The 19,018-nt window shown below is 41.8% G+C and overlaps 2 protein-coding genes across 2 annotated transcripts in view; one reads left to right on the top strand and one right to left on the bottom strand.

Annotated features, from left to right (window-relative positions):
* The window catches only part of LOC306934284 (uncharacterized protein), a gene marked incomplete at its 3' end in the record, with an annotated part of 33,244 nt that extends 27,972 nt beyond the window's left edge, over positions 1 to 5,272 (bottom strand). The window contains exons 1-6 of the mRNA XM_079516855.1: positions 5,182 to 5,272; positions 4,698 to 4,862; positions 4,123 to 4,183; positions 3,658 to 3,805; positions 2,624 to 2,720; positions 1,599 to 1,867 (exon numbers count right to left, since the gene is read on the bottom strand). Coding sequence (XP_079372981.1) covers positions 1,599 to 1,867; positions 2,624 to 2,720; positions 3,658 to 3,805; positions 4,123 to 4,183; positions 4,698 to 4,862; positions 5,182 to 5,260 — 819 coding nt within the window. The 5' untranslated portion in view covers positions 5,261 to 5,272. The remainder of the gene's footprint in view (positions 1 to 1,598; positions 1,868 to 2,623; positions 2,721 to 3,657; positions 3,806 to 4,122; positions 4,184 to 4,697; positions 4,863 to 5,181) is intronic.
* Positions 5,273 to 13,300: 8,028 nt separating this feature from the next.
* Positions 13,301 to 16,223, top strand: LOC306933855 (uncharacterized protein). The gene is made up of 2 exons (XM_079516190.1): positions 13,301 to 13,396; positions 14,814 to 16,223. The coding sequence occupies exons 1-2, from the start codon at positions 13,321 to 13,323 to the stop codon at positions 15,851 to 15,853; spliced, it is 1,116 nt and encodes a 371-aa protein (XP_079372316.1). The 5' UTR covers positions 13,301 to 13,320; the 3' UTR covers positions 15,854 to 16,223.
* The last annotated feature ends 2,795 nt before the right edge of the window (positions 16,224 to 19,018 follow it).

The following is a 19,018-nucleotide window of genomic DNA, read 5'->3' as shown; positions in this document are numbered from 1 at the left end:
GCGAGTGTATTTCCAAACAGTTTTGTATACCCAGCACCCTAATCAAGGGAACTTGTTTCAGCTGGAGGGGCACTTTCTGACGAGGGAACCTCCTGAGAGCACTTCAAGTCAAGGGACTGGTTTCAGAAAGGGCCCTAGAGTATGTATGCGCCCTTGAGCACAAGAAACCCCTCGAGTATTTCTGACTGAACTAACTCCGCAAGCTACGCATCATTTAAATAATTAACTTAAGTAGGTATTTGTACTCCACTGCATAGTGGAGTACAAATACCTACTTAAGTAAATGTACTTAGTTACTTTCCACCACTGCTCATATGTCCAAAACTGTGACTTTTCAGGTAATGAAAAAAACAACCTAATAACAACAACAACAACAACAACAACAACAACAACAACAACAACAACAACAACAATAATCTTTATTCATATAAATAATAGCAGATTTACAAGTTCACAATGTGAGGCCTTGTCCGTTTGGAAATAGTAGCCTACATTTGTTGTCTTGTTGACCTAGCATCCTATACTTTGTACAGTATAGTTTCAATGCGACTGTGGCTCAGGAGGTAGAGCAGGTCGTCCAATGATCCATGGGTCGGCGGTTCGAATCCCGGCTCCTTCTGTCTACATGTCAAAGTGTCCTTGGGCAAGACACTGAACCCCAAGTTGCTCCCGATGTGCTGGTTGGTACCTTGCATGGCTTCCGCCGCAATCGGTGTATGAATGTGTGTGTGAATGGGTGAATGTAATGCACAATCTATGTAAAGCGCCTTGGATAAAGGCGCTATATAAATGCACCATTTTACCATTTACCACATATACACACACACATTAATTTTTGAGTGGTGCAACCACTCCAAGGAACAGCAATGTGCGTGTTCACCTATGTGTTCATGTTCACCTATGTGTTCACCTAACTATGTCACTATGAGCACGAGTACCAATGAGTACCAAAAGTGGTGCTGTTGTGCCAGAAACAGAGAGAGAGAGATAGTGCTGCACTGCTGCCTGCTAATGAGAGACAGAGAGAGAGAGACAGAGAGAGGGGGGGGGGGAGTTGCACCACTCAGTTCACACAGGTGTGATTTGTTTATATACTGCTTAGAGTAGACTGATTCTAGGTTCATGGTTTACCTATGACCCTAGATTACTGAGGCACTACACTGTCTCTACTCCCAATGTATGAATGAATGGACCATTGTAACGTGCTTTGAATAGCCAAGTCTTGTTACGGACACATTTGTCTGAGTATGATTTTTTCACTGATACATTCCCTCAGTGCTTGTATGCTTCCAGGGCCTTTGAAGAAGACCAGTCGTTCATATTTGGGAGGACCACGATAGGTAGTTTAATCTCTGGGTCCTTGGCGAGCTTCACGTCCAGGATAACCTGAAGGGAATTATAATCAACGATTCATTTTCATTAATAAATTAGGGTATATGTGTCATGATCCAACCGGTAGGCCAACTACTTCTAGTGGTGACTTGTAATCGATGTAAAAATGTAAAACATTGTTTTGCAATTTTTAAACTTCATTGGAGTACCAACTCAATTTCCAGACAGACAGACAGACAGACAGACAGACAGACAGACAGACGTACCTTCAGTCTGTACTCCAGCTTGATAATCTTGCAGTTCAAGATGGAGGGAGGCAGCTCTGTCGGGAGACAGATGGTCTTGCACACGGTCCTCCTGCTCGACTCCTCCACGGACTCGTCCTTGTCCTTCAGGATGGTCGAGGTTCGGCACTTCCTCTTCTGGCCGTAAATACCTTTGCCAAAGTAGCTCTTCTTCTCGTACAGCTCGAACTTCGGCTTGACGCTGCGCGTGGAGCTGTTCACCACCTCCACCGTCACGCTCAGGGACTCTCCTGTCGGAACGGGGGAGAGAGAATGGCAACACGTCAGTGTTTCTCAAACGTTGTTTCTGTAGGGCCTATCAGGCTTCGTACACACATAAAGAACAACTGTGCTGTGCTCTGCCTGTGTTTCATGGCCGCCCCAATGCTTTTCCAATGGAAGTCACGTGGTTTGACCAAACACTTGTGTTTGATTGCCCCCCTCCCCCCATCACACACAACTGTTTGGTCAAACCACGTGACTTCCATTGGAAAAGCATTGAAGCGGCCATGAAACACGGACAGCACAGATCATGTTCGTCTGATATGTGTGTACGAAGCCTCAGAATCTCAAAAGGACACAGACACACACACGTGTCGTGTACGTGCACACAAAAACACACACACACACACACACACACACACACATACACATACACATACACATACACACACACACACACACACACACACACACACACACACACACACACACACACACACAGTGGATGGGATTATGGGATGTATAGGGCGGGTCTAAGCATGCATTAATTGCGTTAAAATTTTGAATATAGATTTTGCTGTCACCTAGTGGTGATAAGAGGGAAACAGCTAGTCGACTTTTTGATTGATTGATTGATTGATTGATTGATTGATTGATTGAATACTTTAACAGTTTGCAAACATAATAATATTGAGAATATTAAAAAGGCACGGTGGTACAGATTTATACAAAATAATGCTAAAAGTATAACCCAGATCAAATTTTGCACATTTTGCAAACCTTACCTTGCAGGTATCCCATCTTCTCAGTGAATACGTTCATAGATACATTTCCGGATGCAAAGAAAACAACGTCTTTGTCCTTACTGCCGTACTGCTGCTCCTGAAATGACACGCCACACTCAGTATGGTTATATACTGCAGTGTCACACAGAAGCATCAAACGTATCTAGATCTACAAGCTTGAAATATGCTGCGAAGCAACAGACTTTGAGCTCATCGATCTGCTACTTCTGCTACTGTTAAATTTGAATCCTGAAAAGTAACAGTTTCTGTCGAGGTTTCCACCCGACAATATACTACAGTCCCATTCTGTTGGTCTGTTCCAGGCTGACTTCTATAGGTAGATTGAGGAACAAAACATACGGGACTCCACTGTATGTATTTGAAAGTAGCTTCCACCTAGGCCTGAAACATGACTGTCATAATCATGACAGTCATGACGCAACTGAAGCCAGTTTTGCGCGATCGCTACATTTACAGTACACTGAAAACTTGTACATAAACATTCAGATTTCAAATATAAAGTACTGAACGTGTGCCAGGTGTTAGGAATTTGCTGGGACAGCGATTAGCATTAGCATTGCTGCATTCCGCGTTGTTTAATAAAAAACATTTTTATCCGAGCGCCTCGGTTACTTTTCTCAAACGGGGTGTGTTAAGGAAAATTACAGTTGCACACCGGGAGCGCACTCGCCTATTAGTCTGTATTGGCAGTGCGATCAGCGTGCCTATATCGAACACACCCAGTGTTTCAGACTGCCACACTATTCCCGACCGATAGGGGCGCGTAGTTGAAAGCCAATGGCAAAAGAACAGCTCGGATAAAAATGCTTTTTATTAAACAACGCGGGATGCAGCAATGCTAATCACTGTACCAGCAAATTTCTAACACCCGTGGCCCACGTGGTGAGTACTTCATATTTGAAATCTGAATGTTTATGTACACGTTTACAATGTAAATGTAGCGATCGCGTAAAACAGGCGGAAGTTAAGCCGCATCAAGTACGAGCATCATGTGAACCATAGCTACCACTGACCATGAGTCCAGGCAGGGCCATGTCTGCTTTGGAGACAAAGGTGAACTGGGTTTTGTCTTTGCTTGGAATCTTCATGGATCTGCTCAGCTTGGCCTGCAGGGAATGAACCACCTTGCCCGTGTGTGTCTTGAAGGTGGATGGCAAACTCCTGCACACAAATGTCACACAGCAAAAGCAAAATGCATAAAGTAAGTAACCATGTCTTATATGATCTGTGGTCAGTGGTACTGACAATGTGGTCGAAGTTGGTCATTGAGGGGGTTCCTAACAAAAAAAAGTCTTAAATATTAATTGAAATCTGTTTAACAACTTTAACATTATTGTATACATTCCTTCAGCTATTCTTGAATGAATTTGGACAATTTGGAATAGAAATTGTCTCTTGGCACAAAATGTTTTCAGATGGGGGTCGGACTCGGCAGCCAAATGCATATGTCTGGACTCAGGTCCTTAAGAAAACTATACCTGTCAGGGATCTGGAAGGTGAAAGGAAACACATGGCGGCCTGGTCCAATCTCCTGGGGATCTGTAAACAAAGTCACATGGTTATGGCCTGATCACCGACTCTAAACAAAGTCACATGGTTATTGTGAATGTATTTCTCAATAAAAACAATCTGTATTTTCTGTTATTTCTTTTGCATGCATGCATAAACAAAATATTTGCACCGGGTATCACGATCGCCACTGTGACAGATACATACGGACATGGTGCACAAGTTTGGTATGCATTTGGCCACAGACCCCCGTAACTCTGAGTGTACACAAATTGTCCATTCATTTGGTTCAGTTTGTGGAAGATAGCGCCCTCAAAGTTATGGGTCAGTGGTCCCACGCATACCAAAATGGGGGTCCTAGGCTTTAAATGAAATGAAATGAAACAACACACACACACACACACACACACACACACACACACACACACACACACACACACACACACACACACACACACACACACACACACACACACACACACACACACACACAAAACTGGTGCTCTGGGCTTTCAATGAAAAACATGTTTTTTTTTCTTATTACCTGCCAGAATGGAGTGTTTCACGTTGTAATACTTCTCTTTATCGTGATAAACCACGGTGTTGTTCTGTCCATGATGCTCAGACCAACACACTGATGCTTTGCCCTTGGCGGTGAAGGTCAGCGACTGGACCTTGGTTTGACCCGACGTCACCACGATGATTCTGCCTGTCATCACCACAGTTTTTAGAGTTAAATATAACTTTGAGGAACAAAACAACATTTCTTAACTGAAATAAAACATAGCTTAAGGAAACTAACTGAAATTGTATTGTGTTTACAAAATGTACATATCGTTTTGGGTGGATATGCAATTTTATCTTCCGAATCTTAAAATAGATTTAGAAATAGAATAGCAAAAATCTACAAGCTCACAATTTGCTTCCCCTGACCTTTTTTCACCCCTGATATGACCAATACAAATAAAATACTACTATAGCAGACCCCAATGACAATAAAAACAAATGCAAAACTACAACAATCTTGCCTGTTATTGAATCTCCGTTGGTGAAGATGTTTCGATCATTGAGAGCATCATATTCGATGGTGAATTTATTGATGGTCATGTCTGCTTTAACTCCGATCAGTGCTTGAAAAAACAGACTGCTTTAACTGCAGCTATAGCTGTGAAGGAATGAGCAAAGACAGGAACAAAAAAAGAAACAAACTGGTTTCACCAGCTTTGTAAACCACACCAGTCTGTTCAGTATGCAAAAGTCAAAGTACAGATAGTAGGCTAGTAGCCTACCAGTGGTGGAAAGTAACAAAGTAGCCCAATACTGTACAATTTTGAGGTATTTGTACTTTACTTGAGTATTTCCAATTTCCAATACTTTTCTACTCCACTACGGGTGTGTTCGGAAATGTGCACGAAGAATGTGCTCAGTCTTTTGTGTGCAGCGGTGGCCGAACGGTTTGCGGAGCGGTCTTGATACCGGAAGGTCGCCAGTTCGAATCCCTGGACCGGCACGTTAAAATGACCACCGCTGAAGTGCCCTTGAGCAAGGCATTGAACCCCTACCATGAAATGTTCTATGAGCAGGGTGTGGCTGTAAACAAGCATCTCAAGCTTAGTCCACTTCCCTGGGTAAACAAAGAACTTTGCTTTGCTTTGCTTTGCACTGTGCGGTGACGTCACAGAGGGCACTGAGTGTGGCTTATTTACGAACGACAAAACACCTTCCTTTAACATTGAAAGGTAATTCAGAACAACAGCCTACCTGCTGTTGGTTGGTCTACAACCAACAGCAGGTAGGTTGTTGTTCTGAATTACCTTTCAGCAGCATGTAGACTCTACATGTTGATGCGTGTGTAATAATAAAGCTCAAAGGACCAATTTCACCGCCGGGGAGCGCTCGAGACACCGCAGTGACGCACACTGGACAGCCCCAACTTCTGAGTAGGGTCGTCAGTGTGGGCACAGGGCACCCAGCACACCCCGGGCGCAGTGCACTGACTAGATTTTTGCCCTCGTACAAGGTTTCTTCGACTATGCATGCACCTCCTGGTACCACAGCACCTCTAAGGCCCTTAAAACTAGGCTCCAGACTTCCCAAAACAAACTGGTCAGGCTACTACTTGGCCTCACTCCCCGAACCCACCTCACCCCTGCCCACTTTGACAGGCTGGAATGGCTTAGGGTTGACGACAGAGTACAGCATCTTGCATCTTGGGTCTGGTCCACAATATTCGATACACCACCAAGATACCCATGTATCTGTCTAAATACTTCCTTAATGTCAATGAAGTCCACACCCACAACACCAGAGGGAGTTCAACAAACCATGTGCAACCCAGATTCGGCACAAACAAGGGACTAAATTAATTTCGCTCCTATGCCACCAAAATGTGGAACGCCCTACCAACAGTCATTAAGACATGCAAATCCCTTGACTCCTTCAAAACCGCTCTCAAAGGGCACCTACGGACGGCTGCAATTCGAAACTGGCCCCCGTAAATTCTGAATCCCCCACCCACCCCCTTTTCCCCCTCACTGTATATGTTTATTTTCCCTTTTTACCTCCTCTATGATGATTTCCTTTTTTGACTATAATATAGTCAAAAGTTATAGTGTTTTGATATAATATAGTCAAAACAGGTGTATCGTCGTTAATCAGCAGGAGGAGCTCCCACTGAAACACAAACCGCAGTGAAGTAGCCTACAGGTAAAGATGAACAAATTGTTGTGTTTCATCCATTAGTCTTCATGAATCATCATTTGAGACAATTACTTATACTCTTATATCTATCTTATACTAGATTGTAATTTAATGTGATCTTTGCCATTTGCACACAGTAATGTTAATTTGAATGTCAAGTGAAGTTGAATGAAACTGTCTGTCTGTCCGCTATAGTGATATAGTGTGTATTGTATTGTGTACTGAACATTGTGGACCCTATTGGAAACAAGTGTAATGCTTAATTGGGTCGTCCACTCACAGTTAACAGCCTTTGTATTGAGTTTGTGCTTGAAATGTACTGTAATTACTGTAACATTTTTCAATCAATCAAAAAATACTGTACTTCCAAGTTGTTTGTATATCACAAGGTAGAAAAGTCAGGAATTGCTTAAAATAGTATATCTTGCACAAGAAAGCTGTAGCATCAACTATATACTGCATATAATTATAGTTGTCAGTTTTCCTAATGTTTGACTTGCTCATCCAATTATAATCCAGTTCAATGTAAAACATGTAATCCACAATGGTTACATTTGATCACCCTTTATGTAATTTATAAAGTCTGTGGAGTGTCACTAACACTAATGTTGCTACAGTAAAGTATAAACTATAGCTTGTGCTATAGCTACATGTAGCTATAGCTACATATATTATATTGTGTATATTCGTATGTCTCTAATTGTTTTGATGAATTGAAAATGGTGGGCCCTATTGTAAACAAGTGTAATGCTTTATGGTGTCGTCCACTCACAGTTGTACTTGACATGTACTGTAATTCTGCAAACTGTTAATACATCAATCAATCAATCAATCAATCAATCAACATCCCATGTGATCAGTCTGGCAATGCCAGGCTACGGAATACCAAGCACTGGGGCAGGGAAAAGAAAGAATAAACTAGAAAAAGTGCCCTTCTGGGCACAGGTCTCCACCAGGAGGATAGGAGTGTGTGTGTGATGTTTGGCAAAATGTTTAGGAGCAATATAAACGTGTGTGTGTGTGTGACACGGCTTGGCCTGTTGTAGCGCCACCATGAGGCTGATTTGAAAACTGTCAAGTGGCATTTCTTCCAAAGCTTAGTGGGAATATGCATGCACAGTTTCACCACAATCGGACGCTGTGTTGAGTAGTTGTGGCGATTTGTACAAAATGGGTACAAAGCGGGCTACTCCTGAAAAGTTTAGAAGCCAATCGTAGCCAATGAGGGTGGATGATGAGAAATCAAACAAACCCGTCTTGATTACATGACTATGAAGAAGATGTGTACCGACTTGCGTGAAATTTGGATAAATTCTGAAGGAGTAATATTAGAAAATGTGTTTTACATATGTCGGCCTCCTGGTGGCGCTATAAAGAGCAGATGTGAAAAATTCCAGGCAAAGGTTTTTCCTTGGCCTCTAGGGAGTTGGCATACAAAGTTATCCACAGATCCGTGCAGTTAGAGGTCAAAACACTTTTCGGCCAGTTATAGCGCCACCATGAGGCTGAGTTGAAAATGTTCATGTGGCATTTCTTCCTCGGCCTAGTGGGAATGTGCGTGCACAATTTCACGGAAATCACACGATGTGTTCATGATTTGCAGCATTTCTTTGAAACTGAGCACTCCTGCGAACTTTGGAAGCCAATCTTAGCCAATCAGGATGGAGTCTGAGAAATCTGAAAGACCCGTTTCGTTGAATGGCTCTAGAGAGACTGTGTACCATTTTGCGTGATGTTTGGACAAAATCTGTAGGTGTACTGTCCAAAAACTTGTTTTGCACAAAGCGGCCTCCTGGTGGCGCTATAACCGGCCGTTCTGGAAATTTTGGGGCAGAGGTTCATCGTTGGCATCCAGGGAGTGTGTGTGCAATATTTGGCATCGACCGGGTTAACGGTGCCGGAGATTAGCTGGTCACAGACGGAAGGACGGACGGACGGACACACACACACACACACACACGGACGGACGGACGGAGTGCAAAACATACTCTCTCCCCATGCCTTCGGCCTGGTGGAGACAATGAGTGAGTGAGTGAGTGAGTGAGTGAATGCATGCCAGACATCGCAGACTGTGTCACTGTGCCCACTTTTCCCACAATGGGCAATACCCAAGATTAACAGTGGGGGGCAGCAACAATACGTCAACCTGGCGTCTAGTCTGACAGAAAGAAACTCAGAAGAAGAGGATCATACCCGCAATGCAGTGTTTTGTTTGTGTTCTGAACCAAAGATGGTAGATTTGTATTCTTAAATAAACTTATGTGCGAGAGAAACAGTGTAATTTATAATTCTACAGTGTAGAAGTGTCAGTGAGTGACACTTCAGCTCCTCAAAACGTCTTCTGGACATGTCGCTTTATCAGAGGTGGTGATACTGTATGTGAAAACAACGTGGTTGTTGATGTTGACTGACATCAACAACCGTTAAAGCAACTAAAAACGTGTCGTTTAAAAAGTGTATCGTCGTTAATCAGCAGGAGGAGCTCCCACTGAAACGCAAACCGCAGTGAAGTAGCCTACAGGTAAAGATGAACAAATTGTTGTGTTTCATCCATTAGTCTTCATGAATCATCATTTGAGACAATTACTTATACTCTTATATCTATCTTATACTAGATTGTAATTTAATGTGATCATAAACACATTACAACTGCAGCTGATTATGTTGATTATGCCACTGTTTTACTGTTTTGTTGTACTAGTAACTATAGCACTATAATCTCCATAATCACTGAGGTGCAAACTTATTATCATTAACATCATTAACTTGTAAATGAGATTATTACCTTGCCATTTGCACACAGTAATGTTAATTTGAATGTCAAGTGAAGTCATTGAATGAAACTGTCTGTCTGTCCTTATTTTTAGTGATGTGTGTATTGTATTGTGTACTGTACTTCCACGTTGTTTGTAGGCCTATATCAAAAGGTAGAAAAGTCAGGAATCGCTTAAAATAGTATATCTTGCACAAGAAAGCTGTAGCATTGTTCAGCTAAGTTCATCACAGCCCCAGCATTGTAGACCACCACTGTAATAGCACCACACTGACGAGGGAAAATAAATGTAGACGGACACAGACAGCTCAGATTCACAGCTCCACAGGACGCTGTCCTCACAGCAAGTGAGGCTTTTTATTGAACACATGACACACCCATAATCACATACACGCCCACTGCAGGTGGCACTGATCAGTGTTCAATTACGCATAAACATGCATCATTTTTCCCTTTTCCCTTTTTACCTCCTTTATGAATTCCTGTTCTGTCTATAGAAGTGTCTATTTGTACGTCTCTAAATGTTTTGATGATTTGAACATGGTGGACCCTATTGGAAACAAGTGTAATGCTTAATTGGGTCGTCCACTCACAGTTAACAGCCTTTGTATTGAGTTTGTGCTTGAAATGTACTGTAATTCTGCAAACTGTTAATAAATTCTTCAATCAATCAATCAATCAATCAAAACAATAATAGTTTGCCTCTGTACATAATAAAAGATACAATTAAGAGCACTTCTTAACAAGCATCAACTATATACTGCATATAATTATAGTTGTCAGTTGTCCTAATGTTTGACTTGCTCATCCAATTATAATCCAGTTCAATGTAAAACATGTAATCCACAATGGTTACATTTGATCACCCTTTACGTCATTTATAAAGTCTGTGGAGTGTCACTAACACTAATTTTGCTACAGTAACTATAAACTATAGCTTGTGCTATAGCTACATGTAGCCTATATCATGCCCCAGTGCACCGTTCACCATAAAGAACACAAGTCTGATATAATAACTCAAACGTTCAGATCACTGAGTCTCAAGTGACCATATACACCCCAATGGAAACAAGACCATATGGCTTTTTAATTGTGTTGTCCTTTTGGCATCATTGTAAAATTGTACCACTGTACTATTTGTAAACTGTTAATAAAGTCATCAATCAATCAATCAATCAAAGTGCTTTGCTGATGCAAATTATTTTCATTTTTCAAGTGATGCACATGAAAAAGAAGGTTGTTTATTTACTATTGGCTTTTTTCTGTATTGTTTTTTTGATGCTGGACAACTTTTTATAAAGGTAGTGTAAGTGATATTTGCAGTGTTAAAACAAAAAGTTTAAATAAATATATTCCGATAGTAATCATTGCTATAGACTTTTTGTTCAATAACAGGGGTCTCAAAAAGTTCAAATTTTTTCTGCTCATTTCTTTATGTCATCACTTACAATACCACTTGTTCAGTCTGTATCCTGACTGGTATCCCAGTTTCAGTTTCTGAAAATGCATTTTCAGTTTAATTAAAAGCTGGAGAGACATGGAGACTCCTGTTACTGAACAAACACTATAGCAATGAGTGTGCTGTCCTCCCAACAGTGTCTCCATTAATTGACAGCCAGCCAAACTCCCTTTAAACACCACACGGAGTCAGGATGTAGCGTTCTAGCTCCGGTTTTAATTTCCTTGATGTGTGTAAAGTATATATGGTAAACTGCAATTTAAACAAAACAGAAACACAAATATTCCATCAGCAAACAACAGAGACAAAAAGTAACATTTAGAATTATGTAAATGCAAACTATAAATATATCCACTTACTGTAACAAACTTAAAATCTGACTGCTGTCTAACACTAGGTGCGGTTCCATTAAGCCTTTGCGAAAAAAGGAAGCGTATGTTCATTAAGTCGAAAAAAGAAAAGCGAATTGTCGGTGTTCCCATTAAACTGATAAAATGCGCATATTAAATAAGTTCATTAAATATGCAGTAGTTGGCACTGTTTGCCAGTAAAGTGAGGCTCATGTAAAGTAGTCCTAATCCATGTTCACACCATTGATTTAGGGATTTGATGCGCTTGTGCGTGCTCTCAATTTTCGGACGGGACCCCATATACAGATATACTGCGCTGTAATCTGATCCCTGGTCAGCGGCTGACCGACCGTCAGCAAGTCTACAGCAAGCCAGCGGGCATCTGCTGCTTTCACAGTATTGACACCTATACAGTCAAAGAACGTACAAAGAACGATTTGTTGTGTAATGCTTGTCTTAATATATTCAGGGCACATGTAGCCATGTCGCGGGACTCGATTGGAGCATACTGGTCGTTTATACTGTAAATTGATTGATTGCAGCTGCAAACAGTTGTAAATAACTTAGCCTACACGTTTAGGTTGCTTATCTTATGCAATGAATATATAAGAATAGATGAAGCATATGCATGGATCGAAATCGAATAGCCTGCAGGGACCCAGGCAGCTAGGTTATATAAAAGTTTAGTCTACTACACCGTGTGTGTGTGTGTGTGTGTGTGTGTGTGTGTGTGTGTGTGTGTGTGTGCATCCATACAGTAGGCCTAGCGATCCAGATATCAAAATGATCGGAGCGCCCCGATCAACTCGGGAGGATTCAGACTTCATATGGAGTCGGGTTGGGGATCTTTGAACACACTACACAATTATTAATCGGACGGGTCGGGTAGTAGTAAATTGGGACCTTATATGTATCCACAACATCACTCCCTCTCCCTCTAGCCACCCTCCCTTGCACCGTTCACTCCACTGCCTCCCCATCGGTTTTTATTTTATTTTCCAACTGTTCAAAAGCGATATAATGCGAGTTCAATGCTTTCTAATTAAAAACCTTTTCCGCAAGTGTTTCCATACACTATTTGCGCATTTCCCTTTTTTCGAAAAAGCCTAAATCCGCAACCTCCAAGCGAAAAAGTGTTTTTGCGAAAAATGGAGACTTATTCGCACTTTGATGTGTTTCCATCCAGGAGATTTTGCGCAAGAGCCTTAATGCGCAAAAAAACGGCTTTATGGAAACGCACCTAGTGTTGTTTCCAAGAGTGACTGAACTCTGCTCTCTAGCAGTACTTTTCCAAAAATGACTGAGCTGGCCTGTGCCCTAATTACTCCCAATAAAGAACAGGTGCTACTCCTGCAATCAACAACTCACAAGAGGTTGAACACTCAAATTGCCCATCCCCCAGTCCTACTTCTGTTGCAATACCACACTAGAAGCACAGGTGGATATGTGGTCCTGAAGAAAGCAAGGATGTTACAGAGACACTGGAGATGGAGTCACTTGGAGGGGGGAGGGAGGGAAGAGGGGTGAAAAAAAAATCCTGGGAACTGCACTTGTGTCCTATGTATGCATAGAAATGCTGTTATTGTACTGCTTTTTCCAAATAAAATAAATATTATTAAAAAAAAAAAAGCACAGGTGGTGCTAAACACAAAATTAACTGCCTGGGAGGCAGAACAATGAGTACTTTCACAATTTAGAGCTTTTTAACACAGTTTCATTATTTATAATGTGCTGTGAAGCAGTAACTTGCCAAGTTGAAAAGTCCTTCCTTATTGTCTGTTGTTGTTGAAGTTGAGTATAAGAGGTGTTTCTCTTCTCAATGAATCCTAATTAACTCTTTGGTCTTACTTGTTTAATTGCAGACTCTGTGGAGTCCAGACTACTGATGCAGATGAACTCTCCAGATCTATCCAGACCCGTTTCAGTGAAACAGGAGGAACCTGAAGACCAGCCACACCTCAGTACGTTTCACGGTCTCTCTTTGTTTTTTTTTTGTTTTTTTTAGCTAAATGTGTTTCATGTCACATACACTTACAAACAGTTAAGGTGCTGTAAGTAATATTTTTTGGTCAAAACGAAAATCTTAAAGTTAAAGCTATAGGCAAGGCAATTATATATTACATTTAAACAACAATTTCACTTCAATGTGCTTTACATAAAACATTAAGCAAAGGAAATACATTATAAAAGGACATTAGCAATAGCATACAGTCAAAAATAAAACTGACAAATAAGAGCGTAAAATTAACGTTAGCAGCCCTTTTGTTATTAACGATCTTTCAATGTCTGACTCATACATGAATCATCTGACGATGTGGTAACAAAGGGTGATCAAGCTTTTGCTGTGGTATATCCCCTCACTGGAATGACTTACCGACTTGGGGGGTCTTACTTACTTACTGTCCTTAACCTTTGAACCTGAACATTGGATACTAAGGACAGGTATACTCGTCCTATAAATTCATTACGCGGGGTGCTCATGACGACTGGGCTCGTCTTAAGGCGTTTGATATCGCTATAAGAAAGCCCCACTGTGTATTATGTTCTGTTTTATTTTAACTTATTTATTGGGGGGGGGGGAATTAAAAAAGAAAGTAAAGGAAAAGACGAGGAGTGGCAAAGCTAACAACACCACCACTGCACCAGCCATGGTAGTGATGTTAGCCTGTCTAATTCAACTTAATTTCATCTCCACCTGTAATCTATTTTATTTTGTTATTGACAACGTGGACGTGGAGTCACGTTCTTACCCTGACACCGGCACGGCAAAAACAGGCAGTGGTGGCCGAACGGTTTGCGGAGCGGTCTTGTTATCGGAAGGTCGCCAGTTCGAATCCCCGGACCGGCACGTTAAAATTACCACCGCTGAAGTGCCCTTGAGCAAGGCATTGAACCCCTACCATGAAATGTTCTATGAGCAGGGTCTGGCTGTAAACAAGCATCTCGAGCTTAGTCCATTCACCCTGGGTAAACAAATAACTTTGCTTTGCTTTGCTTTCTCAACGCGCCGCGAACAGCGCTGCAAAAACAGGCAGATCTACAAGCTCTCAACGCGCCACGGATGCGTTGTGTTGAGAGCTTGTAGATCAGCCTTTTTTTCAACCCGCTGTGAGCTGTTCTCATATTGCTTTAATAGCGCAAATATATCGTCCATCGGCGATTTTGGGGCAGACAATGGGCTGGGTGAAATATTTCACTATATTTATATATATGTAAAATGGTGTTGTTTGTAGTTTTTGTACGTTGTGATCATACTGTACTTGTCCTTGCAAAAGAGAGCATGTTCTCAATGGACTTCCCTGATGAAATAAGGTCAATATAAAATATATATTTTTTAGGAATCCAGTATTCACCATTATCTTATTTTTCTGCTCCTAGACATCCGGCACATGGTTGTGTGTAAAGAGGAGATTTCTCCTGAACAGGAGGAACCAGAGCCTCTACAGATTAAAGAGGAACAGGAAGAGATATTTCAAAGACCAGAGGAGGCTGATGGGTCATGGTTGACATTACTAGCAGTGAAACGTGAAGATGATCATGAGGATAATACTGAAGAAGACATCGCTTCACACTGCTCTAAAGTTGAAGTTGAACTTGAGTCTGACACTGAAGTCACTGAGGACAGTGATGATTGGGGGGAGTCCACTGAAGGCGGTGATGATGACCGGTGCGACAGGAGTTTCAGTGAGTCAGGTCCCCTGAACACACACCAGCGTGTCGACACTAGAGATAAACCTTTCCACTGTAAACATTGTGACAAGAGTTTCAGTATCTCATTTCTCTTGAAGAGACACCAGGGTGTCCACACTGGAGAAAAACCTTTCCACTGTGAACATTGTGACAAGTGTTTCAGGTTGTCAACTCACCTGAAGGAACACCGGCGTATCCACACTGGAGAAAAGCTTTTCCACTGTGAACACTGTGACAAGAGTTTCAGTCAGTCAGGTAACCTGAAGACACACCAGCATGTCCACACTGGAGAAAAACCTTTCCACTGTGAACATTGTGACAAGAGTTTCAGTCGCTCAGGTCACCTAAAGGAACACCAGCATGTCCACACTGGAGAAAAGCTTTTCCACTGTGAACACTGTGACAAGAGTTTCAGTCGGTCAGGTCACCTAAAGGAACACCGGCGTGTCCACACTGGAGAAAAGCCTTTCCACTGTGAACACTGTGACGAGAGTTTCGGTCGATCCAATGAGCTGAAGACACACCACCAACGTGTCCACACTGGAGAAAAGCCTTTCCACTGTGAACACTGTGACAAGAGCTTTGGTCGATCAAATGAGCTGAAGACACACGAGCGTGTCCACACTGGAGAAAGACCTTTCCACTGTAAAAACTGTGACAAGAGTTTCAGTCAATCAAGTAACCTGAAGACACACCAGCGTATCCACACTGGGGAAAAACAGTACTGATGTCCCCCAGTGTAGCAAGGGTTTCAGGTTGGCAAGTCACCATACTGGAGAAAAACCTTTCCACAGTGTACATTGTGACGTCAGCCCTCAATAGCCACCATGGGGTGTCCACATTAGAGTAAAACCTTACTGATGTAACCAATGTAACAATAGACTAGTTCACTAGGTTCTAAGAAGCACCAGAATGTTCACACTACACTGGAGGAAGAAAGGATAAACATTGTGACATGAGCTTCAGTCAGTTACTTATTTTGAAAAGACATCAGAGTATTGGGTAAAAACTTTACAATTTAAATAATTAAACGTCTGTTTGTACTTGTAGGTATGTAGGTGGTTAGACAGAAAAAAAAGTACTTATGTAAATATTGCTCCTGTCAACATAGGACTCGTCCTTTGGAGATATTCCCCAGGTCTTCTTTCTCATTCATTAAAATCCTGAATTAACTTAGTGAAATTAACTTCATACTGAATAAACCAACAACAACTGAATAAAAATGTCCGTCCATCCTTACTTTTAAAATAATGAATGGGGACAATTGTGCGGTCGCCTCACAGCTAGAAGGTCCTGGGTTCGATTCCCGCTGGGGACACTGGCCCCCCAGGTTGGCAGTGGAAGTGTAGCGCCCAGGATTACATTAGATAATTGACACTGGGTGAAACAAATGGGCCTTGTACTCCAGTGTGTTATGTTGTAGGGTGGTGTAGCAAAAGATCTGCCATGTAATTTACTGCATGTTTAGATACAAATGTATACCATTCTATTATATTGATAAGCTGGAATGGCTTAGGGTTGATGACAGTAGGCTACAGCGACTTGCAATGGGCCTGGTCTACAAGATTCACTACACTAAGATACCCATATGGCATGTACCTGTCAAAATACTTCCTCAATGTCAACGAAGTCCACGATCACAACGCCAGAAGGAGTTCAACAAACCACGTTCAACCCAGATTCGGCTCAAACAAGGGGTTAAATGAATTTAGCTCCTGTCACTAAAATGTGGAACGCCCTACTAACAGCCGTTAAGAAATGCGAATCCCTAGCTTCCTTCAAAACCACTCTCAAAGAGCACTTACGGGCGGCTGTAATTTGAAACCCCCCCTCTATTCTGTAGGCTACTGTTCACGTTTATTCTAACTGTATTTGATGATCTTTATTAATTTCTTGTGTATATGTGTATATTTGTATGTCTAGATGTTTTGATGAATTGAAAATGGAGGACCCTGATGTAAACAAGTTTTAGTGCTTTTTCTCTGGTTTTACCCCCTTAGCAGTTTTTGTATTGATCTGTACCTTCCTTGGACTGTACCCATTTTGTAGTTAATAAAACTTTCAATCAATCAATCAATCAATCAATCAATCAATCCCATTATAAATAAACACAAAACACTCATGTCACCACCAAGGCCTGTACTTTTGAAAAATAGTAAATGTGTTGTATTACTCAATGTGGAAGCAATTAGTTATATTACTAGTTATCGGAAAAAGGTAATACGTTCATGTTTTTCTTCTTTTTGAAGTTGGATGTTACCGTCTTCCCCGTCATGATCAGCAGACCTCAGCTCAGAGCTCCGCTTCTCTAGCAGAGTTATTTCTTTTTTCAGCTGTTTGATGAAGCCATGGGCCTGTTTCTCTATTTTTTTCTGTTTCTCTTCAATTGCAGCAATGAGCTCAGCCTGGCTCCTCTCACTACAGATCACCAGAGATGTATTGAGAGCGGTGACGATCTGTACACTGTCTGCCATCGCTGTGAATGCTTCCTTCTTGCTGAGCTCTACTGAGTGTTTGAACTCCTGAATCCTCACTTGTCTGTCCTGGATCATTTGCTGAACTTCAGCCTCAGTCTTTGCTTCATATTCGTTTTTCCACTTGTGACTCCCGAACTGATGAACCATCTCAGAAATAAAAGTATTGACGGATGATTTTGGTCTCCTATGGAAGGTTTCTTTACATAGTGGGCAGTGGCACACTTCATTAGTATCCCAGTAGTGTGTGATGCAGGTCTCCTATCGAAGGTTTCTTTACATAGTGGGCAGTGGCACACTTCATTAGTATCCCAGTAGTGTGTGATGCAGGTCTCCTATCGAAGGTTTCTTTACATAGTGGGCAGTGGCACACTTCATTAGTATCCCAGTAGTGTGTGATTCAGGTCTCCTATGGAAGGTTTCTTTACATAGTGGGCAGTGGCACACTTCATTAGTATCCCAGTAGTGTGTGATGCAGGTCTCCTATGGAAGGTTTCTTTACATAGTGGGCAGTGGCACACTTCATTAGTATCCCAGTAGTGTGTGATGCAGGTCTCCTATCGAAGGTTTCTTTACATAGTGGGCAGTGGCACACTTCATTAGTATCCCAGTAGTGTGTGATGCAGGTCTCCTATCGAAGGTTTCTTTACATAGTGGGCAGTGGCACACTTCATTAGTATCCCAGTAGTGTAGGTTTCTTTACATAGTGGGCAGTGGCACACTTCATTAGTATCCCAGTAGTGTAGGTTTCTTTACATAGTGGGCAGTGGCACACTTCATTAGTATCCCAGTAGTGTTGGTCTCCTATCGAAGGTTTCTTTACATAGTGGGCAGTGGCACACTTCATTAGTATCCCAGTAGTGTTGGTCTCCTATCGAAGGTTTCTTTACATAGTGGGCAGTGGCACACTTCATTAGTATCCCAGTAGTGTGTGATGCAGGTTTTGCAGTAGTTGTGTCCACATGGAATGGTGAATGGATCAATTTACAATTTAGGCATTTAGCAGACGCTCTTAATCCAGATCGGTAAACACATCCACGCATATACAGTTAGGTGCCACCGATATTGTCCCTTATCATTTGACCCATTTAGGCCTGACCTCAACATTTTAAAAAATCCTTCTAAATCCTCCAGTTTTCTGAAATAAATATTTTCACGATTTTTCAAAAATAGCAGACCTACAAGCCACTCGGTGGCGCGCTATGAGCTTGTAGATCTGCTATTTTTCAATAGCTAAATTATAACAATGTTTAAAACACCAAAAGGGGTTCCCGCCCAAAATGGGTTAACTGTCCTTTTGCGCAGATCACGCAAACCTCAGCAAAAAGAAAAGGACAATATCGATGGCCTCCAACTGTAGAACACAGAAAGTGCTCTTCGGACAGGAGACTACTGACGGACGCCATTTCTACACAGTGA

Source organism: Electrona antarctica, assembly GCF_951216825.1.
Source record: "Electrona antarctica genome assembly, chromosome: 12".
In the NCBI taxonomy this organism is placed as follows: Eukaryota; Metazoa; Chordata; class Actinopteri; order Myctophiformes; family Myctophidae; genus Electrona; species Electrona antarctica.
This window is presented reverse-complemented; position numbering and strand designations above follow the sequence as displayed.